Source organism: Leucoraja erinacea, chromosome 30 (genome assembly GCF_028641065.1).
Source record: "Leucoraja erinacea ecotype New England chromosome 30, Leri_hhj_1, whole genome shotgun sequence".
NCBI classification, from domain to species: Eukaryota; Metazoa; Chordata; class Chondrichthyes; order Rajiformes; family Rajidae; genus Leucoraja; species Leucoraja erinaceus.
The window spans coordinates 11,181,809-11,205,880 of record NC_073406.1 but is presented as its reverse complement, the minus strand read 5'-3'; the positions used below and the strand labels follow the sequence as shown (position 1 = coordinate 11,205,880).

Sequence of the window (24,072 nt, the reverse complement as noted above, 5' to 3'; positions counted from 1 at the left end):
TTCCTGATGTTGGGGGAGTCCAGAACCAGGGGTCACAGTTTAAGAATAAGAGGTAGGCCATTTAAGACTGAGATGAGGAAAAAATTCTTCACCCAGAGAGTTGTGAATCTGTGCCACAGAAGGCAGTGGAGGCCAATTCACTGGATGTTTTCAAGAGAGAGTTAGATTTAGCTCTTGGGGCTTTGGGAATCAAGGGATATGGGGGGAAAGCCAGAACGGGGTACTGATTTTGGATGATCAGCCATGATCATATTGAATTGCAGTGCTGGCTCGAAGGGCTGAATGGCCTACTCTTGCACCTATTTTCTATGTTTCTATATTAAGTACAGTTCAGGTCACCACACTACAGGAATGATGTGGTAACATTAGAAAGATTGGAAGAGATTCATCAACATTTTGCCTGTAGTTGTGAGGTGAGATTGGATAGGCTGGGATATTATCACTGGAATTTAGAAAGCTGAAGGGTAACCTTGTAGATGTTGAGGGACAAAGATAGGATGGATACTCAGAATCTTTTTCCCAGGTCAGAGCTGTTGAGATCAATAGGGCATAGGATTAAGGTGAAAAGATCTGAGGATACGTTTTTTTCACACAGAGGATAGTGAATATCTAGAACAAGTTGTCAGGACGTAGTGGAGACAGATACAATTACAATGTTTAAAAGGCATTTGGACAGGTACTTTGATACGAAGAGCAGAGGGATACAGGATTAACAAATGAGATTTGCGTGGATAGGCATCTTGCGGCATGGACCAGGTGGGCCGAGGGGGTACATTTGCACGTGTGTAAATTTCAATGTTTCTCCAAAATATTATTGTGCTCTTTACTTTTCTTGTGATTAGGGAAAAAATGGAACTAGCAATGATTAGAAGCATTTTTAAGATACTAAAAGGATACATTTTTTCCATCTTATCGAAGATTTTGTGGAATTAATTTTTAATTTATAATTTAGAAATGGCTTTTTGTTGTCCATCAAGCCGTGGTGTAGTGTTGCAATGTATGTTTTAACAGCCACTCAAAACTCCAATCCATTGCTTTGTGATATCCAATCACAAACCAATCAAAACAAGTGCTGTGTGAATTTAAATGAGGCGATCAGCTAACACTAAACCCCTTTATTTGTTCTTTTCTTTTTTTTGTTCTTTTTTTCTTAATAGCTTGATTGGAGTAGTTTTATTTGAATTGTCTGTTTAGTTTAGTTTATTGAATTTTGCATTTGTTAATGGTGAAGAATGGGGGTAGGACTTGACAAGCATAGGCTTCTTCCTATCCCTTTTCGAACGTGTCTAATGTGTATTATGTTGAAACTGGCTTTTGATTTTTTAATTTATGTATGTACATATATGTTATGTATATGTATGTATGTGTGTATGTATGTATTTATGTATTTTATATATATATATATAATTTTCCTTTTATTTATTCATTTTCATCATTTCTTTTTCTTTCTTCTTTTTTTAATCGTTCGAAATAAAGATATCATTCAATCATTCATTCATTCATTTGTGAGTTGACAAGGCCGGTTTTAAATATTGTGTTTTAAAGCATTTCCAAAAATAGCAGGTCCTATAGTTAGTAACTGTGTGGATGACATGGAAGTTTGTGGTATTAAGAATAGCAAGGAACACTTGGTTCCGCTGGAAGGTTTTCAAAGGCTACAGCAGGATATAGATCAGATGAAAGGTTAGGTGGAGTGTTGGCAGATGAAATTTAATCCTGACAAGTGTAAGGTGTATTTTGGGAAGTTAAATAGGGATAGAACATGTACAGTATATGATAGGGTGCGAAAGAATGTCGATGAACACAGATCTTCAGGTCAAATTCCATAATTCCCTGCAAGAAGCAATTCAAGTAGCTAGGGCGGTGAAGAAGGCATTTGTAGGACCAAAGAATATAAAATTTGGGACCGGATATTGAAACTGTACAAAATACTGATTGGACCACACTTGGAGTATTATGAGCAGTTCTGGTCATCTTACGAAAGGAAGGATATGTAGAAACAAGGAACTGCAGATGCTGGCTTACACAAAAAGGGACACAGTGCTGGAGTAACTCAGCAAGTGACGTTTCGGTTCGATGCCCTTCTTCAGTCGGAAGAGAGTGCAGAGGGTATATTCACCAGCATTTTGGCTGAATTGGAAGCTTTTAGATAAACAAGAAGATTGGATAGGCTATAATTATTGTTCTTGTTGTTGAGGAAGTGACCTGACAGAGGTGTATAAAGTTACTAAAAGGTATAGGTTTAAGGTGGAAGGAAGAAGTTTTAAAGGAGTTCTGCGGAGAAAGATGTTTTACTCAGTGGTTCTATGGTACTTTATTGTCACGTGATCCTACTGTAAGCATTTTATAGAAATGCACATGCATCTTCAATCTGCACGTCTTCCTGTGTATTGACGTATACTTCTCATGTAAAATGTTTAATTAAAATCTTTATGGAATTGTGTAAGCCAGAAATTGGATATTTGTAGATAAATAACATTTTAATTCGTACTCCATGAAGAAATGAATCTCATTCATCTGATATTGGCCTCAATTCCCAAGTTGGCTGTTGAAACCTTTAGTACTTGGAAATGTATTAATCGTTAATTGCATTTTACTTAACAGTTAATGTATTTTACTGTTTTTTGTGCAATCAATAACTTGTGAACTTGTTTAACTTTGGACTTGGAGTTAACTTTTAAAAAGTACACCACTTGAGTTGCTGCTGATAAATTTGAAACCAAATTCCTTTGCCATGGATCAGTCTGTTTAAAGTTTTAAATAATGTGTTATTCTAAATAAAATGGCCCTTCGAAGGAATTGGAGAGGTGAGACAAAACTCATATGAGCTGTTTCCTCACTCTAGTTCTGGTGCATGGTCATTGATTTGAAACAATTTCTCTTTTCATAGGATGCTTCCTTGCTTACTGACCATCCCAGAATTGGGTTTCTATTTCAGATTTCTGGCATCGGCAGTTTTTTGTCATGCACCAGAAGGAGTTTGCCACATTCCTAAAGTTTACAAAAATCTTGCCAAAATATTTTAGCTGACAGTTTTTCAGGAACTTATGTACTTGAGTCAAAAGGAGAGGTTGGGACCTTGAGCAGTGATGGATATAAAGCAAATTTGTGCACCCTGTACTTTCTAGAAATTGGCAGAGTAATTAATATGCTCAGTTTTAATTGAGACATCTGTGAGGTTGCTTCAGAAAATGTAAACCTGTGGTGAGACATGGCACTGGCATGCTAGTTGCAGTAACATTATATATCAGAAGCCATGCTACATCTCTGCTGCTGGTGTTTCAGTGGGGCTTTTTTTAGGAACGCCCCTCAATATCTCTCCATGTTGTCTAGAGATGCTGCCTGATCCACACTCCAGCACTTTGTGTCATTTTGAAAAAAACAGCAAGAATTTACAATCTCTTGCAATCTGTTGTAAATTTATCTCTTTTATCAATTTGAGTTTTTATTTTGTATATTTCCCTTCAATCAAATCTTCACCTAACTTGCTTCAATCTATAGCTCTCATTATTCAATTTACAAAGCACTAGTTTCAGCCTGGTTCATGTAGAGCCCACCCACTTTCACTCAATGTTGCCAATGCTTTATGATACCAACCCTTTCTCCTGCACCATTCTGACCTCCTTTCAATACTGCATCATTTTGTACATACAAATTCAGGGATTTTTATCAGTGATATTCTGCTCATTAGCGTGAATTTCCAAAGGAAATTCCTAAGGAATGCTATGAGAATGCAGGGTGACTTGGACAGGTTGGGGGAGTGGGCAGATGCATGACAGATGAAGTTTAATGCTGATAAATGTGAGGTTATCCACTTTGGTAGCAAAAACAGGAAGGCAGATTACTATCTAAATGGTGTCAATTTGGGAAAAGGGGAAGTACAACGGGATATGGGGGTCCTTGTACATCAGTCTATGAAAGTAAGCATGCAGGTACAGCAGGCAGTGAAGAAAGCGAATGGCATGTTGGCCTTTATAACAAGAGGAATCGAATATAGGAGCAAAGAAGTCCTTCTGCAGTTGTACAGAGCCCTAGTGAGACCGCAGCTGGAGTATTATGTGTAGTTTTGGTCCCCTAATTTGAGGAAGGACATTCTTGCTATTGAGTTGGTTTACAAGGTTCATTCCCGGGATGGCGGGACTGTCGTATGCTGAGAGAATGGAGCAGCTGGGCTTGTACACTCTGGAGTTTAGAAGGATGAGAGGATATCTCATTGAAAGATATAAGATTGTTAAGGGCTTGGACATGCTAGAGGCAGGAAACATGTTCCCGATGTTGGGGGAGTCCAGAACCAGGGGCCACAGTTTAAGAATAAGGAGTAAGCCATTTAGAATGGAGACGAGGAAACACTTTTTCTCACAGAGAGTGCTGAGTCTGTGGAATTCTCTGCCTCAGAGGGCGGTGGAGGCAAGTTCTCTGGATGCTTTCAAGAGAGAGCTAGATAGGGCTCTTAAAAATAGTGGAGTCAGGGGATATGGGGGGGGGAGGCAGGAAGGGGGTACTGATTGGGGATGATCACATTGAATGGCGGTGCTGGCTCGAAGGGCCAAATGGCCTACTCCTGCACCTATTGTCTATATAAATTTGTATTAGTGCATCAGGAAAAGAATGAGAGGGAGAAATTATTGGAACTAAAAGTAGATAAATCTCTTGGAACTGCTAGCTTTTATTCCATGGTTATCTTTATTCTTCAGGATGTAAAATGGCAAATGTCAGTGTGCTGATGAAGTACTTGATCAAACATGTCTCAACCAACTACTAATATGTAAACTTTCATTCTTAATAGATGTTATCTGACCTTTAGAGCATTTCTGACATTTTCTGTTTTAATTTGATTCCTGGCATATGTTGTACTTTGCTCTTATGTTAATGTTTTAAGCAGCTTGTCAGTAGATGGTGTTTCCCTGTTCGGAAACTCTGGACTAAGAGGTCTGCCAGTTAGAGATTAAACATTCCTTAATGCCAAGTTATGAATCTTTGAAGTTCTCTTTCCCAGAGGGCTGTTGATATTCACTCATGAATTATATTCAAGAATGGGATGCAGTAGATTTTTAGATGCAAGACAAACTGAAGGTCACAGCAATCATGCAATAATCAAGGTGGAGGTCAGCCAGGAAAAGAGCAGGCTCTAGGCATTGATTAATTAACTTCATGATTTTTTAGTTTTAATGTTATGAATAGAGACACTCTATGGCATGGGGACTACCCCATGACAGTGATACAAGAACTAGAATAATCTCAGTTAAATATTACTGAAAAAGACTAAATTGATTGAATGCAGTGGAACCTGTATAAACAAAAAATCACAAAAAAAAGGAAAATCCTGTATAATTTGTGATGGGTTCAAAGAGCGCACTGAAACTACAGATATTTACCAAGTATAAACTTCATTCAAAGAGTGTTTTCTAAATTAAAAGCTCAAAAATATATAAAATGTTTCCATGGAAAGAATTTATTTAATGGAATGGAAAGCCAGATGATTATTCAATAAAAAATGGATATAGGTACATGTGGTTAAATGCGATTCCGAGCTGGTAAACATAAAACTAAAGGTTTTTTTTGGAGGGGGGGGGGTAAAAACAATGCCAGGTTTACAAATTAAATCTGTGCAAAATACTTGGGAGTAGATTTTAAAATATGAGAGAAAATGCTAGTTGAACCACAACCAATCAATTGATAAGGGCATAAAACATGTAAATTAGTTAATGTTACAGAACCTCAGAAATGATTCAAATTATCAGTGTGGCTCTCCACAGAAAATAATTATGTACCATTTACATCCACTTGAGACACAGTGACACTTTTAAAACACTGCATTGAAATGTTATCTACAAATGTCGATCTAAGTGTCTCAGATGTTTCTCTGGAGTGGGGCTTGAGTGTGTAAAATGTCATACAGTGCCCTCCGTCATGTTTGGGACAAAGACCCATCATCTATTTATTTGTCTCTGTACTCCACAATTTGAGATTTGTAATAGAAAAAAAATCACATGTGGTTAAAGTGCACATTGTCAGATTTTATTAACAAAACACTCCCCCCCCCATTCCAGAGCATCATAGTGTTTGGGACACATGGCTTCACAGGTGTTTGTAACTGCTCAGGTGTATTTAATTGCCTCCTTAATGCAGGTATAAGAGAGCAGTCGGCACCTAATCTTTCCTCCAGTCTTTCCATCACCTTTGGAAACTTTTATTGCTGTTTGCCAACATGAGGACCAAAGTTGAATATAGGAGCAGGGAGGTTCTACTGCAGTTATACAGGGTCTTGGTGAGACCACACCTGGAGTATTGCGTACAGTTTTGGTCTCCTAATCTGAGGAAGGACATTCTTGCCATAGAGGGAGTACAGAGAAGGTTCACCAGACTGATTCCTGGGATGTCAGGACTTTCATATGAAGAAAGACTGGATAGACTTGGTTTGTACTCGCTAGAATTAAGAAGATTGGGGGGGGTCCTTATAGAAACGTACAAAATTCTTAAGGGGTTGGACAGGCTAGATGCAGGAAGATTGTTCCCGATGTTGGGGAAGTCCAGAGAGTGGTGAATCTCTGGAATTCTCTGCCTCAGAAGGTAGTTGAGGCCAGTTCATTGGCTATATTTAAGAGGGTGTTAGATGTGGCCCTAGATGTGGCTAAAGGGATCAGGGGGTATGGAGAGATGGCAGGTACAGGATACTGAGTTGGATGATCAGCCATGATCATATTGAATGGCGGTGCAGGCTCGAAGGGCCGAATGGCCTACTCCTGCACCTATTTTCTATGTTTCTATGTTGTGCCAATGAAAGTCAAATAAGCCATTATAAGACTGAGAAACAAGATTAAAACTGTTAGAGACACCAGCCAAACCCGAGGCTAACCAAAATCAACTGTTTGGAACATCATTAAGAAGAAAGAGAGCACTGGTGCATAGAGGAGAGATTGAACTGCCCTAAATCCAAAGCATACCACCTCATCTGTGAAACACGGTGGTCAAGGGTGTTATTTCATTGGCATTTATGGCTGCTGAAGGTACTGGCTCACTTATCTTCATTGATGATACAACTGCTGATGGTAGTAGCAAAATTAATTCTGAAGTGTATAGACACATCCTATCTGCTCAAGTTCAAACAAATGCCTCAAAACTCATTGGCTGGCGGTTCATTTTACAGCAAGACAATGATCCCAAACATACTGCTAAAGCAACTAAGGAGTTTTTCAAAGCTAAGAAATGGTCAATTCTTGAGTGGCCAACTCAATCACCCGATCTGAACCCAATTGAACATGCCTTTTATATGCTGATGAGAAAACTGAACAGGACTAGCCCCCAAAACAAGCACAAGCTAAAGATGGCTGCAATACGGGCCTGGCAGAGCATCACCAGAGAAGACATCCAGCAACTGGTGATATCCATGAATCGCAGACTTCAAGCAGTCATTGCATGCAAAGGATATGCAAAAAAATACTAAACATGACTACTTTCATTGACATGACATTGCTGTGTTCCAAACATTCTGCCGTCCTGAAATGGGACTATGTATAAACACTGCTGTCATTTCTACATGGTCAAACCAAAATGTATAAAAATGGCTTTTATTAAAATCTGCAATGTGCACTTTAACCATATATGATTTTTTTCTATTACAAATCTCAAATCGTGGAGTACAGAGGCAAATAAATAAATGATGGGTCTTTGTCTCAAACATTATGGAGGGCACTGTAGCAGTAATAGTCATCGAAACAATAATTGCTGTCAAAAAGGAAAATGTTATACTGGTGAAGTGGCCTCTTTCCCCACCTGGGTGAGGTGTAATGAAAATTACACTGAGCAGCAGTAATTCACAATTCCCTGGGGGAATTGATTATATTTTTGTGTTTGTTTCAATCAAGGGCACATACAGTACATTCAGAAAGTATTCAGACCCCTTCACTTTTTCCACTTTTTGGTACGTTACAGCCTTATTCTAAAATGATTAAATTCTTTTTTTTTAATCTTCAATCTGCACACAATACCCCATAATTAAAAAGCGAAACAGGTGTTTAGAAATTTTTCCAAAGTAATTAAAAAGAAATAACTGAAATATCACATTTACATAAGTATTCAGACCCTTTACTCAGTACTTTGTTGAGGCACATTTGGCAGTGATTACAGCCTCGAGTCTTTTGGGGTTTGACGCTACAAGCTTGGCACACCTGTATTTGGGTAATTTCTCCCTTTCGTCTCTGCAGATCCTCTCATGCTCTGTCAGGTTGAATGGGGAGTGTCGATGCACAGCTAATTTCAGGTCCCTCCAGAGATGTTCGATCGGGTTCAAGTTCGGTGTCTGGCTGGGCCACTATAGGACATTCACAGACTTGTCACAAAGCCACTCCTGCGTTGTCTTGGCTGTGTGCTTATGGTGGTCGTCCTGTTGGAAGGTGAACCTCTGCCCCAGTTTGAGGTCCAGAACACTCTGGAGCAGGTTTTCGTCAAGGATCCCTCTGTACTTTGCTCCGTTCATCTTTCCCTCGATGCTGACTAGTCTCCCAGTTCCTGCCGCTGAAAAACATCTCCACAGCATGATGCTGCCACCACCATGCTTCACCGTAGGTATGGTATTCGCCAGGTGATGAGCGGTGCCTGGTTTCCTCCAGACGTGACGCTTGACATTCAGGCCAAAAGGTTCAATCTTGGTTTCATCAGACCAGTGAATCTTGTTTCTTATGTCTTTTGGCAAACTCCAAGCGGGCTGTCATGTGCCTTTTATTGAGGAGTGGCTTCCGTCTGGCCACTCAACCATAAAGGTCTGATTGGTGGAGTGCGGCAGATACAGTTGCCCTTCTGGAAAGTTCTCCCATCTCCACAGAAGAACTCTGGAGCTCTGTCAGATTGACCATAGGGTTTGTGGTCACCTCCCTGACCATGGCACTTCTCCCCCGATTGCTCAGTTTGGCCGGGCGGCCAGCCCTATGAGAGTTCTTCTATTTAAGAATGACGGAGGCCACTGTGCTCTTCTGGACCTGCAATGCTGCAGAAATTGTTTTATGCCCAGATCTGTGGCTCGACACAATCCTGTCTCGGAGGTCTGCAGACAATTCTTTTGTCTTCATGGCTTGGTTTTTGCTCTGACATGCACAGTCAACTGTGTGACCTTATGTAGACAGGTGTGCCTTTCCAAATCATGTCCAATCAATTTAATTTACCACTGGTGGATGCATTATAGAAACATCTTAAGGATAATCAATGGAAAAAGGATGAACCTAAGCACAATTTTGAGTGTCGTAGCAAAGGGTCTGTATTCTTATGTAAATGTGATATTTCAGTTTTTTTTTTTTAATTACTTCGCAAAAATTTCTATGCATCTGTTTTTGCTTCTTCATTCTGGGGTATTGTGCGTAGATTGATGATTTAAAAAAAAAAAGTAATCCATTTTAAAATAAGGCTGTAACGTAACAATATGTGGAAAAGGTGAAGGGGTCTGAATACTTTCTGAATGCACTGTATGCATGGAGATTGTGATTGTGTCATTTCTGCTGGGAGAGCTGCGGATAACATCTGTATAAATTTTGCAGCTCATCCTCCATCACAACAAAAGGAAGATTTATCCCAAATACAGCTAACCAGTTGGGTCTCCCTGACCTTTAAATAGTTCTTCCATATACAATGCAAGATTTAGCATCTCAGTGCAGTATTCTTAAAATGACATAATCTGCCTCTGTTATCTTCCAAATTAATTCTTTCTCACCTACACCCCAATAAAAATAGTGGTGAGTTCTTGGTGTTTTAGCTATCTGTGGTGTTAAAAATCAAGGGTGTTAAAGATCAAGACCTCAAACGCAGAACAAAACTGGTTGGTTAGTAGAGATTTCTGCCCTTCATGTGTCTCTAGACTTGCAAAACATACATCACTGCGAGGCTTTGTAGAGGTACCAAAAAAGCTGATTCCATAAAACCTACTAAATCTATCTATAGGAAAAGCAAAGCAGCTTCAGCATCTTCTCCCTCACCATTATCCTCAGCAGGTGCATTGAACAGGCCACATTGCTCACATGCCTGACACCAAATTCCCTGAACATTTTCTTTCCAATGGGGATTTCAATTGAACGCCTAACTGCTCATTTTGATTGATACAAGGTGCAGTGACTACTATAATGTACAGAAAATATTTTCTGGTACTCCTGAGAACTTTATTCAATTTTCTGTAGCAGATTATTTTATCACATATCAGATTACTTGTTGCAAACCTTACTATGTACATTTTAAATTCCATATTTCACAAATTCTACATTCCATATTTACATTTGAAGATAGCTTCACATGTTTCTCTTATTTTCATTTCAATTAATTTCTTTCCATTGCATATACTTTTGGTAGTCAATTGTACATTATTGAATCAAATGTGCAGTTTTGTGTTAAATGCAGGTCTGAGTTTAGTTTATCGTCACGTTTCTGAGTTTAGTTTATCATCACGTGTAGAATGCAGGTAAACCTGTGGTAGGTTTTGTAGAATGCAGGTAAACATATTGTAATCAAATAGCAGCTCATTTCCAATCCATTTTCTTGCTGTGGATATATGGCCATTATTTATCAGATAATGGACCAAATTTGACTACAAAAGTTTTAGTTCACTAAGGCTTCTCATAAGGTGTTCCGGAAATCTGAATAAAAGCATTATCGAGCCAAAAAAATTAAATGTGGTTTGACACTTTATGGGTCAAGTTGAATATTAAGTTGGAGTTGATGTGGGCTAAGAATACAGATGTATGTATTAAACTGATTATTCTTTATAAATGATCGGGTACTCTTCACCTCCTTTAGATATGAATGCTCAGAGCAGGATAGAGAGACATCCCTTTTAGTTACAATTAGAAAACCTTTTCCAAGCTTTATTGAATATAGTTGGATAAGGCAGCGTCTCTGGTTCTGTTTTAATAAACTGCAGAAATGTGCACACTCTGAAATATGCCAACAGCATGCCAATGTCTGTTTCATTCATCCACATTATCATGAAATGATATTCTATCCTTGGTCGCAATAGTTAAAAGCACATAAAGCTTTCATGCTTAAATAGATTAAAAAGCTGACTCTTATTGTGCTCACAATTACACTGTATGCCTTAAAGCGCTTTATTCAGTTCGACAATATCTGTTTTACTAAAGGCAAGAAGGAAAGAAACTTGAACATTTTGAAATTGGTAATACTTAAGGATCAATGATTTGGAAAGTAGCATTTAAATTGCAAAATGATCGTCCTGAAAGCTTTTGGATTGAAGAATGTTTCAGTAGCGCCGTTTAGTGGTTAAAATAGGAACTGCTTCATTGCATGCTTTTAAAAGTGGCAATCATACACGGTGAAAACAGAACCCATTGTACTAAATTTCTGTCCAAAAATTGAATGACGATATTGAGCAAATAAATCAATCTCTAATTCTGAAAACATGTTATTATATTCCTGCTACCATACACTTTACCGTTGTTATTTCCCAAATTCCACAAGGAATTTCTCTGGAATGGCACCCTCGCCATTGTGAAGCTCAGTAAAAACTTGCCTTCTTTTAACCTATATCTCTGTTTTTTCTATCAAGGTATTTTTGAGTCCTAAACTTTTAAAAGGTCCAAATTATAACTGCATAATCGTTTGCTATTGTCGTAGCAATAGATGAATGATGAATAGATTAATGAGGATATTACCTGTAATGGAGGGCTGTGGTTAGGAGGAGAGATTAGGTAGGCTGAATTGGTCCTCACTAGCACTGAGGAGTGACCGTATAAAATTGAGATGCACAGATAGGATAGACAATAGGTGGAGGAGGAGGCTATTCAGCCCTTCGTGCCAGCACCACCATTCAATGTGATCATGGCTGATCATCCCCAATCAGTACCCCGTCCCTGCCTTCTCCCCATATCCACTGACTCCGCTATCTTTAACAGTCCTACCTAGCTCTCTCTTGAAAGTATCCAGAGTACTGGCCTCCACCGCCCTCTGAGGCAGAGAATTCCACAGACTCCCAACTCTCTGTGTGAAAAAGTGTTTCCTCATCTCTGTTCTAAATGGCTTGCCCCTTATTCTTAAACTGTGGCCCCTGGTTCTGGACTCCCCCAACATCTAGAACATGTTTCCTGCCTCTAGCATGTCCAAACCCTTAATAATCTTATATGTTTCAATAAGATCCCCTCTCATCCTTCTAAATTCCAGAATGTACAAGCCCAGCCGCTCCATTCTCTCAGCATATGACAGTCCCGCCATCCCGGGAATTAACCTTGTAAACCTACACTGCACTCCCTCACCTCAAGACCAAGAATGCCCTTCCTCAAATTAGGGGACCAAAACTGCACACAATACTCCAGGTGTGGTCTCACTAGGGCCCTGTACAACTGCAGAAGGACCTCTTTGCTTCTATACTCAACTCCTCTTGTTGTGAAGGCCAACATGCCATTCGTTTTCTTCACTGCCTGCTGCACCATTGACTGATGAACAAGGACCCCCAGTTCCCGTTGTACTTCCCCTTTTCCCAACTTGACATCCAAATACATACAGGTTTGAAGGTTAATTGGCTTCTGTAAATTGTCTCCAGTGTGTAGTGTACGAGTGATCATTGGTCTGCAAAGACTCGGTAGGCCGAAAGGCCTGGTTCCATGTTGTATCTCTAAACTAAATTAAACTAAAAGTAGAAGGCAGAGGTTTAAGGAGAGAAAGAAATTTAAGAGATCTGAGGTAGTATTTTCCTACAGTGTGATGACTATCTGGAATGAGCTGCAAGAGCAGGTGGCAGAGGCAACACACCCATAATTTTTAAAAGGCATTCAGACAGCTACTTGCACAGGAATCGTGTAGAGGGATATGTATCAAATGCGGTCAAATTAGATTCGCGTAGGTGGGCGGCATGATAAAGTGATCTGAATGGGCCATTTCTGTGCTGTACATTTCCATGATTCTAAAATTAAAATTGAGAGTTCAACAATTATTAGTTTTAAAAAACAGTTTTTTTTAACTGTCATTTTAGCCTCGCATGGACCAATATTTCAACCAAATGGAAAAGATAGTGAAAGAAAGGAAAATGTCTTCCAGGATACGTTTCATGCTCCAAGATATAATAGATGTTCGAATGGTACGTAATCTAGGTATTTTCTAATCCCCTTTTGAAGGGGTAACTTTTGCCTATGCTACATTGTTACCTTGTGTCTGAACAAGCACACATTTCAGAAGTGCCGTGATAAACCAGTTTAGATTAATGGTATCTCTCATCTGAGGAATGGCTGTTGAAACAAATCTTTATTGCTCACATTGAAAAGTCTCTCTTTTGTTGTGAATGCCAAAAATAATAGATGATTCGAAAACTTTTGTATCTGCCAAGTGTGCAAATTTGATTGAAATAATGTGATGAGACATTTGGGTATTTATGCAATAAATTGTTATTCCTGTTTTCCTTTTTCACCTCCAAAATGCCTAGCATTTTGCCAGAGGTCAGCAGAACATTTTCATTATACCAACCAACTGCTTATAAATATGAGAGTTTTACAAATGCTGTGGTTTTGCCTCAAAAAGCATTGGATTCTGACTTTCAGACGAAAAATCACTATCCCGAACCCTGAATATAAACGTTGGTTCCAATTTCATGGTATGCTTGTCAAGGATACATTGCATATTTCATTTCTCCTTTTCTGATATTGCCCCCTTGGGTGCAAAAAAAAATGGAGACCGCTGTTTTTAATATGAAAAAAAATCATTATTTTGGTGATGGGTTAGCTCACAATTGATGCTTGCAGTGTCACAAGTGCACTTGCCATGTAGTTTTGGACTATGGCAGCACTTAACAAACAGGGCTTGTGTGTAATTACATTTTTTTAAAAGCGGGGATTAGTTGGGTGGCGTAGTTTGAAATCTCCTGAAAAGAATCTGTCATTGAAGTCGATGTACAATATCATAATATAGAAATGTCTAAATATATAGTCATATACATGTGAAATATAGTCATTTACATGTGAAATGTTTTACAATCAACCACAGAAAAACTGGGTGTCACGTAGGGTCGAACAGGGGCCAAAGACCCTTGAACAGATTCATAAAGAAGCTCAAATTGAAGAACAGCAGCAGCAACTGAAGGTTCATCAGCAGTTATTGTCCAAACAAGATAAGAGACGACCAGGTAGGAGCTGATTCTGTAGCTTTTTTTTTCAATGTAGCTATTTTAAATGTTAACTTTAACTTGTAATGCTCCTCATTAGTTTAGTTCATTGACTTTTTCTTCATATCCATAATTTGTGCAAGTCTTGCCAATCTTTTATATGCACTTGGGTAAATGACTGCCTGTTTAAGCAGTAGGAAAGAGCAGGCCCACAAAATCACAATTGCTATTTTCAAACTTTTTTTGCTGTAGCTTGTGGTGGTACTTGCTGTGTGAATGAAACAATAATTTGTGCTCTTGATAAGAAATGTGCTTGTGCTTTTTGAAGTCTTACTGAATGCAGTTGTCTTTTGCTAAACTGCACCCTCTGTGTCAAAAAATAATTAACTTTTATCCCTGTCCCCTTACCCATTAGAGTAGCATTTTAACCAAATGTGATTACCATAACTCAAATATTGAGTATCTTAATATTTTCAGGTGGTGGTGGTCGACCCTCAGAAGAAGCTTGGAACACTGTTCCAGTAACGAAGAGCAGCAGAACAATAGATCCCAGCAAATTCCCCAAGATCACAAAAGTACGGTGCTAGTACTTGAAATCTTATATAATATTTCACAAACAAACCGAGCAAGTAGTAAATCAAGTGTAGGCTAGTTATTTATGTTGATAATCATACATTTACTGTTACCATTGAACAGTAAGTGATCATTGTATAATACATAAGGTTTCAAGACAAATTGGTTTCTCAGATTAAAGCAAATCTCCAAATCTTTTCAGAAAATGCAGGAAGATATTCTAAAATATTAACTAGTTTAGAAAAGTGTACTGACTGACTGAATGCAATTCATGAAGAAACGATCTCTCCTGTGAAAGAAAACCTGAAAAATTATCTTCACTGCAAAATAAGGATGTTTTTTTTTTTTTTTTTACTATCATGTTTTGAGACAAACTATATCCCAAATAGAGAATTAAATGTCTATTTAATAAAAATGCAAAGTTAATTGTAAAAGAATAGGGAAGTTGGAAGTGCAAACATACACGCATGCATATTAGAAGCAGGAGGATTTTGCTCTACTTCTCAAGGTTCTTCATTATCTTGTAAAATCATGGCCGATCTGGTTTTAATCTCTGCTCTGCATTTCCATTCACCTGTGGTTACTCCCTAGTTTATCAAGAATCTCTCTACCACTGCCTTAAAAATATTCCAAGCGCCTGCTCCCTTTTTGATGAAGAGTTCCACAGACTCACAATCCTCTGAGAGCAAATGTTAACCTCCATTTTAATTAGGCAACCCCTAATTTTTAACAGTGATACCTCCCATCCCCCTCCAACTTTAGATTATCCCACACCAAAAAATCTCTTCACATCTGTCCATTAATTCCTTCAGGACTGTAGATGCTGGTTAAAAATGTCACCCATCCTTTTTCTCCAGAGATGCTGCCTGATCAACTGAGTTGCTCTAGAACTTAGTGTCTATCTTACCAATAGTTGCCATTTCGGGTTGGAACCTTTTTTTCATCAATGTAACTGCATCTGCAGTTCCTTGAATCTACATTTTACTGCTCCACTGCAAAATCTCACAATATGCCTACTTTGAAGATGTTCTTCTCTCTCCTTTGGAGGTTATGTGAGACCCTCTCTCACTGAAAAAGAGTTACAACTCAAAACACAACCTATTCATATTCTTCATAGATGCTGCCTAACCCACTGAGTTACTCCAACAATTTCCTTTTTTATAAAACAGCATCTGCAGTTCCTTATATCTACAGCTTATAGCTCCACTGCAAAGTCGCCTCAAGATATGCCTACTTTGAAGAATTTCTCCTTCTCTCCCCGACAGTTCTATGAGACCCTCCCTCGCTGCTCACCCTTATTACTGCTCTCGAAGAATGGTCCCGATCCGAAACGTCACTTATCCATGTTCTCCAGAGATGCTGCCTGATGTGCTGAGTTAGTTTTTTGTCATAATCCACCATCTGCACTTCCTTGTATGCTCGGACAAATTTTTATTTGCTTTATGCTCATTCTTAACAACCTCATCCTCTAACTCGAGATGACATAATCATCAATTACATCAAGTACTGGAGAGACACAGCTGGTCTGTTGCATATGTTTTTGGTCACCACATTTAAGAACAATATGCATCTTCATAAGGTTAATTCTAGAAATGAATGGGTTGAAGTATAAAGAAAATCTGGGCATATTGAGTATTGCAGTTTAGAAGAATGAGAAATGATTTTATTGAAATCTACCTCATTCTGAGGGCAATTGACAGGCTGGATACTGAGATGATGTTTCATCTTGGGGCATAGTTTCAGAATAGGTTATAGATTGCCCATTTAAGAGTGAATATATCAAGGAACTTCTGAGGATTATGAATCTTTGGAACTCTACGCAGGGAGCTGTGCAAATGTGATCATTAACCACAGACAGGGTTCAGATTGGCAGATATTTGAAGAACAAGGGAACGAAAGGGTGTAAGGAAATGATGTTGAGGCCAAGTCTGGACAAGCACTAATCTAACGGAACAATGAAGCAGGCGTACACAGCGAATTGGCCGACTCTATCTTTTTTTTATTCTTATAGGCAGGCGATTCCTGTTGTGGGATACGATGAGTGATTCAGCATTCATGTTGGATATGTTAATTGACAGGAGTTTCTCACCATGGGATCTGTTAATTAATGGTGCTTTCCATTTATGCGATTTGTTAATTAGTGGGGCATTCCCATCGTCAAATCTGTTGTGAGGTTCCGATTTTGGATTTGTTAATTGATGGAAATATGCTGTTATGTCACCTGATAATTAACGAGTTTGCCATGTTGCGTGAATTCAGTGGGGGGGGTTTTCCCTCCCCTCTCCATGTTCCCTTGGAAGCACATTTGATCACATTGATAAACTGTGGAAATTACAGCTAAGCTTTAATCTACCCATATCTGTGTTTTTAGTGCAGAGATCGCAGCCAAGAACCACTTTTGACAATTTTAGGTAAAATTTTCCCATTTCAGATCGCACTTCCCACTACATCATATATTGAAATGAATTATTGATACTGTTGAGACTTGTATCTAGTCTGTTCTCTGAGCAACTGAATTCAGATAATCCTCTTGTTACAATGCAAAACACCTTTTCTGGAAGTAACAGTTTTCCCTGGTTTATAAAATCATGTTGAGAGCGTGCTACACAGTGATAAAGATTGATTTAGACAGATGATTCGCGGGCTTGACAGGTCAAATTGGTAAACATTCATGGATGGAAAAACTTATATTTTAGCCTGATCAGTATTTCTCAAATGTTGTAAATTTCCTTTTGCTTCATTCTGTCCCATAGCCTGCCACAGATGATAAAATACAGTTGGGTCCAGGTTGCCGATTAGGCAGCTGGGGTAAAGGCAGCAGTGGAGGAGTGAAAACTATTGAAACTGGTAAGGCAAATTGTATTTAATTGTTCATCTTCTCGAGAAAGTTTTCCATAATTGTTTTTTTTGTAAATATGACAAACTAAGCTTTCAGTGGCTGTGATTTATTGATCACATTTTTTCGGAAATGTATATTACAAATTCAGCATTGATCACTGAAGAGTTAAACTATCTCAACGAATAACATGGGATTTTATTATCATAAGCTTTTACCAGTGTTACCTCGCTGTATCATAGAGTGATACAGTATGGAAACAGGCCCTTCGGCCCAACCCGCCCACACCACCACAATTTCCTAGCTACACTAGTCCCACTTGCCTGCGCTTGGTCTATATCCCTCCAAACCTATCCTATCCATGTACCTGTTTAACTGTTTCTTAAATGATGGGATAGTCCCAGCCTCAACTACCTCCTCTGGCAGCTTGTTCCATACACCCTTTGTGTGAAAAAGTTACCGCTCGAATTCCTATTAAATCTTTTCCCCTTCACCTTGAACCTATGCCGCTATCATTAAAAAAAATAATGAAATAATTAATTGCAAATCACCGTTGTCTTTACTGTTTTGAGAATCTCTCAGTTGGACAAATTACATCAAGTTTGCATGTTGACCTAAAGTCAAATTTGAAGATAGAAAGACGATCCACGTTAAATCTAAGTGATTTATTTTTGTAAATTATTTCTGGGAAATTCCTATTTGCGATTGCCTGGTAGAAAAGGGTTTATTAAAACGAACAACTATTGGAAATTGAATTGTTAGGCATCGATCCCATTTATCTTCCAAGGGCTGTTTCTTTGTTTTTCCCTTAAAATGAACCGCCTCACAGTTTTTCGGAATTTCATTTGCTGTTTATCTGATTATTGCAAGATATATTCTTGTATTTTGATGTAACATCAACATCATTTACTATATCCCTAATAACCCTCAAAATCTGACTTTGTTAATTTCTAAAATAACTCCACATATCTCCCCTCCCTCCTTTCCCTTGATATTCTGTGTGATTATGACAAAGGTAAATTATCACTTCATCCTTAAGTTGTCTACAACCTTTAACACAGGCGACCGCACCATTCTCTGTCAAAGACTTGATCGTTGTCCAGCTGGATAGAATGTACATATATGGTTTAATGATTGAAATAACTGAGGCGCTTCTGCAATGAATTGTCTATTCATTCCTGATCAAATAATTCTGGTGCCCTAAACCCCCAGGAGTTGGTCTTCGCACATCCTAATTAAAAAGAGTCAATTTCCATGTGAACACAGTGAAAAAAAAACTTTAAACCATTCATTCTCTAAATTATCATATTACTTGTTTATCATCCAGTAAACTACAGCAACATAATGGTTATGTGCTCTAATAATTAGACTTTTGTTAAAATCCCCCCATTTCTGTTTGGGTAGTTCTATTCAATAATCTTTGCCAGCCTTGTGACTCCAGATCTATACCAATATAATTATCTCTTAACCGACAGGTGTCCACCCGAAACATTGTCTGTCCATTCCCTCTACAGATGCCGTCTGATCAAATGAGTTCTTCTAGTGCTTTGGTTTTTTTGCTCAAGATTCCAGCATTGCAGTTTATTGTGTCTCTAATAAATGACCTGTTAAAACAACTAAGCATGGTAAAAGGATGAGTGATAAGTGCGAGCCATTCAAGCCCACTGGTGGGAATTAAAGTACTAGATGAGTTAAAATATTTTCCAATTCAATATTGGGAAGGCAAAAGCCACTGGCCATGGTATTTTCCACCAACACTATTTCCTACCCACCAACTCTGATCTTCTGCTGACCTTCTATGGCCGAATCTGTTTTTGCAGTCTTTTTCATTTTACCCCAAGGTGAATTTAAGAACACAACACCACATGATCTCAAAGATCATCTATTTCCATCTCTGAAACATCAGCAACACTACCGATGTCTTTATTACATGTTCAATCCTGGCTGACTTCCAATGTGATTTCCCACGTAACCATAAAGTCTTACAAAACTCGCCAAATCACATTCATCCATCATCTCTGTGTTTATTGACTCTGGGTCAAGCTTTGCTTCAAATTTAATTTGTATCCCTTTGTTGTTAAATCCCTCCCTTGCCTCAACCCTCCCAGTTTCTTTAAATTCCTCTTGTCTTGTAATGCCTCCAGATACCTGCTCTTCCAATTCTTGTCTCCTGAGTACCTTCAATTTTATTTGTTTCATTTTTGGCAGCCATGCCTTCAACTGATTTTCCCCAGAGTCTCCCGTCAAACACTCAATTTTTTTGTGGGTGTCCACTTTTCCTTTAAGATGTTCCGCAAATCTTTGAAAAAGCAATAGGTTAGCCTTCCTAATAGGTCCTTCTGTAATTCGGTATCAGATTTTGTTTGATAATATTTTTATTAAATATATGAAATATTTTATTACATTAAAGGTAGTAATGGTTGTAAAGGCTGATGTGAAGGCTAATGGTAGTAAAGGCTGATGTGAATGCAGCATTTATGAAGGTGCAATCTTTCAAAGTGTAATGTAAGTTTGTTCAAGTAAACACAAAAAATCCAATGTCTCCACAAGGAGTTTAGATTTGCAGCAAGTACTTTCTGCTCTGCCCACCAAAATGATTAGTTTATCTCATTTATTTCATTGTGTTTTTTATAGATTGATTGTCATGCTTGTGATTGCACTGGATCAGCAAATTTGTACGCTATTTGTTCTTGAAAACCTTTATTACTTTTACTTCTGTTTTCCAATGACACGAAACTCAATATTTCATTTCAGATTCGCCGCGAACAACAAGTTTAAATCGATTTTCTGTGCTACAGCAGTCAACCCCGTCTTCTGAATCGGATATACGCAGGATAGCACCCAGGTGAGTGCTGCTATAACTAAAGATATCATAGCATATTTATTTCTCTCTGCTTATTGTTTTGAGTTTCGGGCCAAAACATATTTATTTCTCTGCTTATTGTTTTGAGTTGACGTTTTAGAATTGTGGCCATTTAGAGAGGAAACCAGTTTTAAGTTGCAAACTAAAGGAAGAGGGGAGAGGAAAACATAATGGAAGGTTAAGAAAGGTCAAAGTCTGTGGTGATTAAATAATGAAAGGTGTGAGCACAGATTAACAACAATGGTAGTGAGAGTAGATAAAAGCAAGAGACTTGTGGAGGAGGCATAAAAGTAGAATAATTATATGAAATGATCAGAGGAGAAAAACTTGATATACTGATTTTATGAAATAGTTGACCCAAAATGAAGGCTTTAATGTTCTACAAAGCATTATTCTTGAGATTACTTTGAGTTTAACAGTGTTGGTGGTGCCAGTCACAGTGGAATGGAGAATTAAAGTGCCAGAAACTGGTAGCTAATGGTCATGCTTTTGAAATGACTGGATATGTTCAGTAATGTGGTTGCCCAGTTTGCATTTAGTTTGTCCATTATAGTGGCCACGTTGTGAGCAGTGAACATAGTAGTCTGAATTGGAAGAAGTAAATTGCTGCTGGAATTCACTTGGAAAGAGTATTTGGAGTTCTGGACAGTGGAAAAGGAGGTAAAAGAGCATGAATGGCATCTCCTGCAATTGCACAAACGTGCTTTTGAAACTGTGTGTGCTGATGCAAGTGGTGAACCAGAGCATCCCACGGGATAATCCCTTTGGAATGCTGAAAACAGGGGTGGGAAGATGTGTCTGTTGATGGCATTGTGTCGGAGCTATTGATATTATACAGGATAATTTGTTGACTATGGAGGCTAGTGGAATGGGATGTCAGGACAAGAGCAGCACATTTCTCTCTTTCCCCTTCTTCCTTGCTGGTGCACACATTTCTACCTATTCCCACATCCCTCCCAGTTACCCTGTTCCTTTCCCATCCTTCAAACACCCAACTCCCATCCCTATTTCCTTTTACCACACCTGATAATTCCCCTCCCCATCATCTACCATCTATATCCCACCCTATTTCACTGCTTTTCTTCTCTCTTTATCAAACACTCTTTTGGTCTCCTTTTCACCATCAATACTTCACGCTGCCTTTGAAAAGCAGCCAACGTAATCAAAGATTTGTTCCACTCTGGTCATTCCTCGTCCTCCTTGCTCCCATCTGGCAGAAGGTGCCGTAGCCTGAAAGCGTGCATGACCAGACTCGGGAACAGGTTCTTCCCCTCAGTTATCAGGTTTCTGAAGTCTTTCCATAAGCTTGGGTTCTGTCCGATTCACTTCTTCACCGTTGTGAACATTGGGCTTTGTCTATGGAACTGATGCACTACAATGCTGAGAACTATATTCTGTACACGGTATCTTCCCCTTTGCTCTATCTATTGTATTTGAGTATGGCTTGATTGTATTTACGTACAGTATTAGCTGATCTGATTGGATAACATGCAAATCAAAGCTTTTTACAGTACCTCAACTCAATGCACGTGACAATACACTTAAACCTCTAGCCTCTGTTATTTACTCCACCCACCTTAAAACTAAATGCAGATGCAAGCCTGGTCTGCACCAGTGAGCCTTTCACCCATTGATGCACCTGTGTTGCGGTTCACGTCGTAGCCACCAAGAGGGCGCGTTTCTTCGGGCCGCCGTACCAATAGGACGCGCTTGGTCACCTTGGGACTCCCTCGGCTCTTGCCTGTTGCTTTGACCGTTCCACTGTCTCCTCCTCCTCCCCAGGAGTGGACAAAGTGATGGGAGGAGGAGGAGGCAGCAGTGGAAAGGGGGGGGGGGAAGGGGCGGGCCGGAAGAGGCAGAGTGGATAAAGCGATGGCCAACAGAAAGAAGCTGTTGCTGGTGAGAGGAAAGGGAGCCCCAGGGTGACCAAGCGCATCCAGTCGGTGGCAGCGGACAGAATAAATCTTAGGTGATCCAACGTGTGCCACAACAGCCGTGTAAACTGGACCCTTGCGGTGGGTGAAGAAGGGCTCGCTGGTGCACCTTACGAGCTGGGGTGGCGTCAGAAGCCAGGGCTGGTGATGTGAGCCAGGGGGGTGAGTTGCCAGGTCTTTCCACTATCACTGAAATCCATTATAAAGGGGTCTGTTAAAATGAGTGTTCAATGTACCTTTTTGTCCTCTTCCATTCCTCCCCCCCCTCCCCCATCTCACTTCCACGCCCATGTAGTCGAAGCAGTACGGGAAGAGAAAAGAATGATAAACCAAGTCGGCCAGCCATTACACGGGGGAGCAGTAATAAGGAGCTCCTTGATGATCGGACGCGAGAAGAAGAGAGAAGGGAAGTCCTTGAAATTGTGCAGCAAGCCACAAATACGTCTGAGGAGAAGAGTGCAGAGGGAGATAGGAATCGTCCCAAGGAAAATGGTACGTTGCAATTCCTGTAACATGCATATACATTGGCTGGTTGTAGCCATCATGAAGCTAGACCTTTATATTTGGTCTATTAAGCAGGAAATTGGTGGTATAATAACAAATAGACATGTAAAACTAGCTTAACCTAGCTCCACTATCTGCATTATTACTGTTTACAAAAGCGTACATCCAGATTCGCACTTCCTTTTACACAAGACAAGATTTTAACAGTAGAATTCAGCATATTTATTCACCCTTGTGACATAAACAACATTAACTGATCTGCAGCAAATACAATTTGCCATGTTCAATGGTATTTCCTTTATTTTCTACCAAAATACTTTGAGGTTTTGTTATTAATCAATAAGCAGCTATATAAATAATCATGATGACCAGTCTTCTTAACTGAAAGCCATTTGAAAAGATTGATGATAGTAGCATATGCAGTGTGAACGGGTTTATTCATCAGGCGATAATTTCGAGAATCGGAGACAGATGATAATCAGCCGACTTGTGCTGGGCAGAGGAGTGTATATGTTTGTAAGTATTTTAGTACATGAAATCGGAAAAGCCTCTGCCATGTTTCTCTGTGACTGGCTGCTGATGTCATAAAGGTGTAATCACTATGGCAAACTGGCAATTTCTTGTGGGCACTTGTGTTTTGCAATATTTGTTACAAGAATATCATTAGACATTTTAAATTCAAAACGTCTTGAAGCAGTGGTAAGAATTTATGATTGCACTCCATTAAAAATGATAGAAAACATTGCAGATGTATTAAAATAATGTTATTAATGGTGGCTAACTGGTTGATGTCATTGAATAACTGTTCACATAAACACTCTCTGTTGAAGAAAATATCCTTAAATTTGCTATTTATCCCCCACAGTGAAATCTGAAGTTCCTTCTGCTGAGGCTTCCCTCAAAACTGTTGAGGCTGAGGAGACGATGGAGAAAAAATCAAAATCCATTATTGATGAGTTTTTACACATTAATGATTATAAGGTGAATACTTAATTGTCGTACAGCTGCATAGTTTCTATGAAAAGCGTTTATTTTAATTTGTTACAAACAAGATGTCAGGAGATCCTCGTTCTGGAACAGATTCCTTTGAAACTCCAGCATAAAATGTCATCCAACTATTGTCCATGTTTCATTCAGTGTACAATTAGGAAAGAATGAACAGAACGGGTGTTAATTTTCTTTCTAAAAATAAGTATTAAAATATTATGGAAAGTTTCAATGGATTAGGGTAAGATGTTGCATGTGTGGAAGAAGCTATTGTTGCAAATAATTCAGATGTATA

General features: G+C 39.0%; 1 protein-coding gene across 9 annotated transcripts in view; it reads left to right on the top strand.

The window, feature by feature from the left end:
- Positions 1-24,072, top strand: part of LOC129711635 (eukaryotic translation initiation factor 4 gamma 3-like) — a 189,340-nt gene that overhangs the window by 150,404 nt on the left and 14,864 nt on the right. For all 9 annotated transcript variants that reach the window (XM_055659431.1, XM_055659429.1, XM_055659426.1 and 6 more), the window contains 7 exons: positions 12,959-13,063; positions 13,963-14,101; positions 14,558-14,655; positions 17,407-17,500; positions 20,244-20,334; positions 22,582-22,778; positions 23,656-23,771. In XM_055659431.1, coding sequence (XP_055515406.1) covers positions 12,959-13,063; positions 13,963-14,101; positions 14,558-14,655; positions 17,407-17,500; positions 20,244-20,334; positions 22,582-22,778; positions 23,656-23,771 — 840 coding nt within the window. The remainder of the gene's footprint in view (positions 1-12,958; positions 13,064-13,962; positions 14,102-14,557; positions 14,656-17,406; positions 17,501-20,243; positions 20,335-22,581; positions 22,779-23,655; positions 23,772-24,072) is intronic.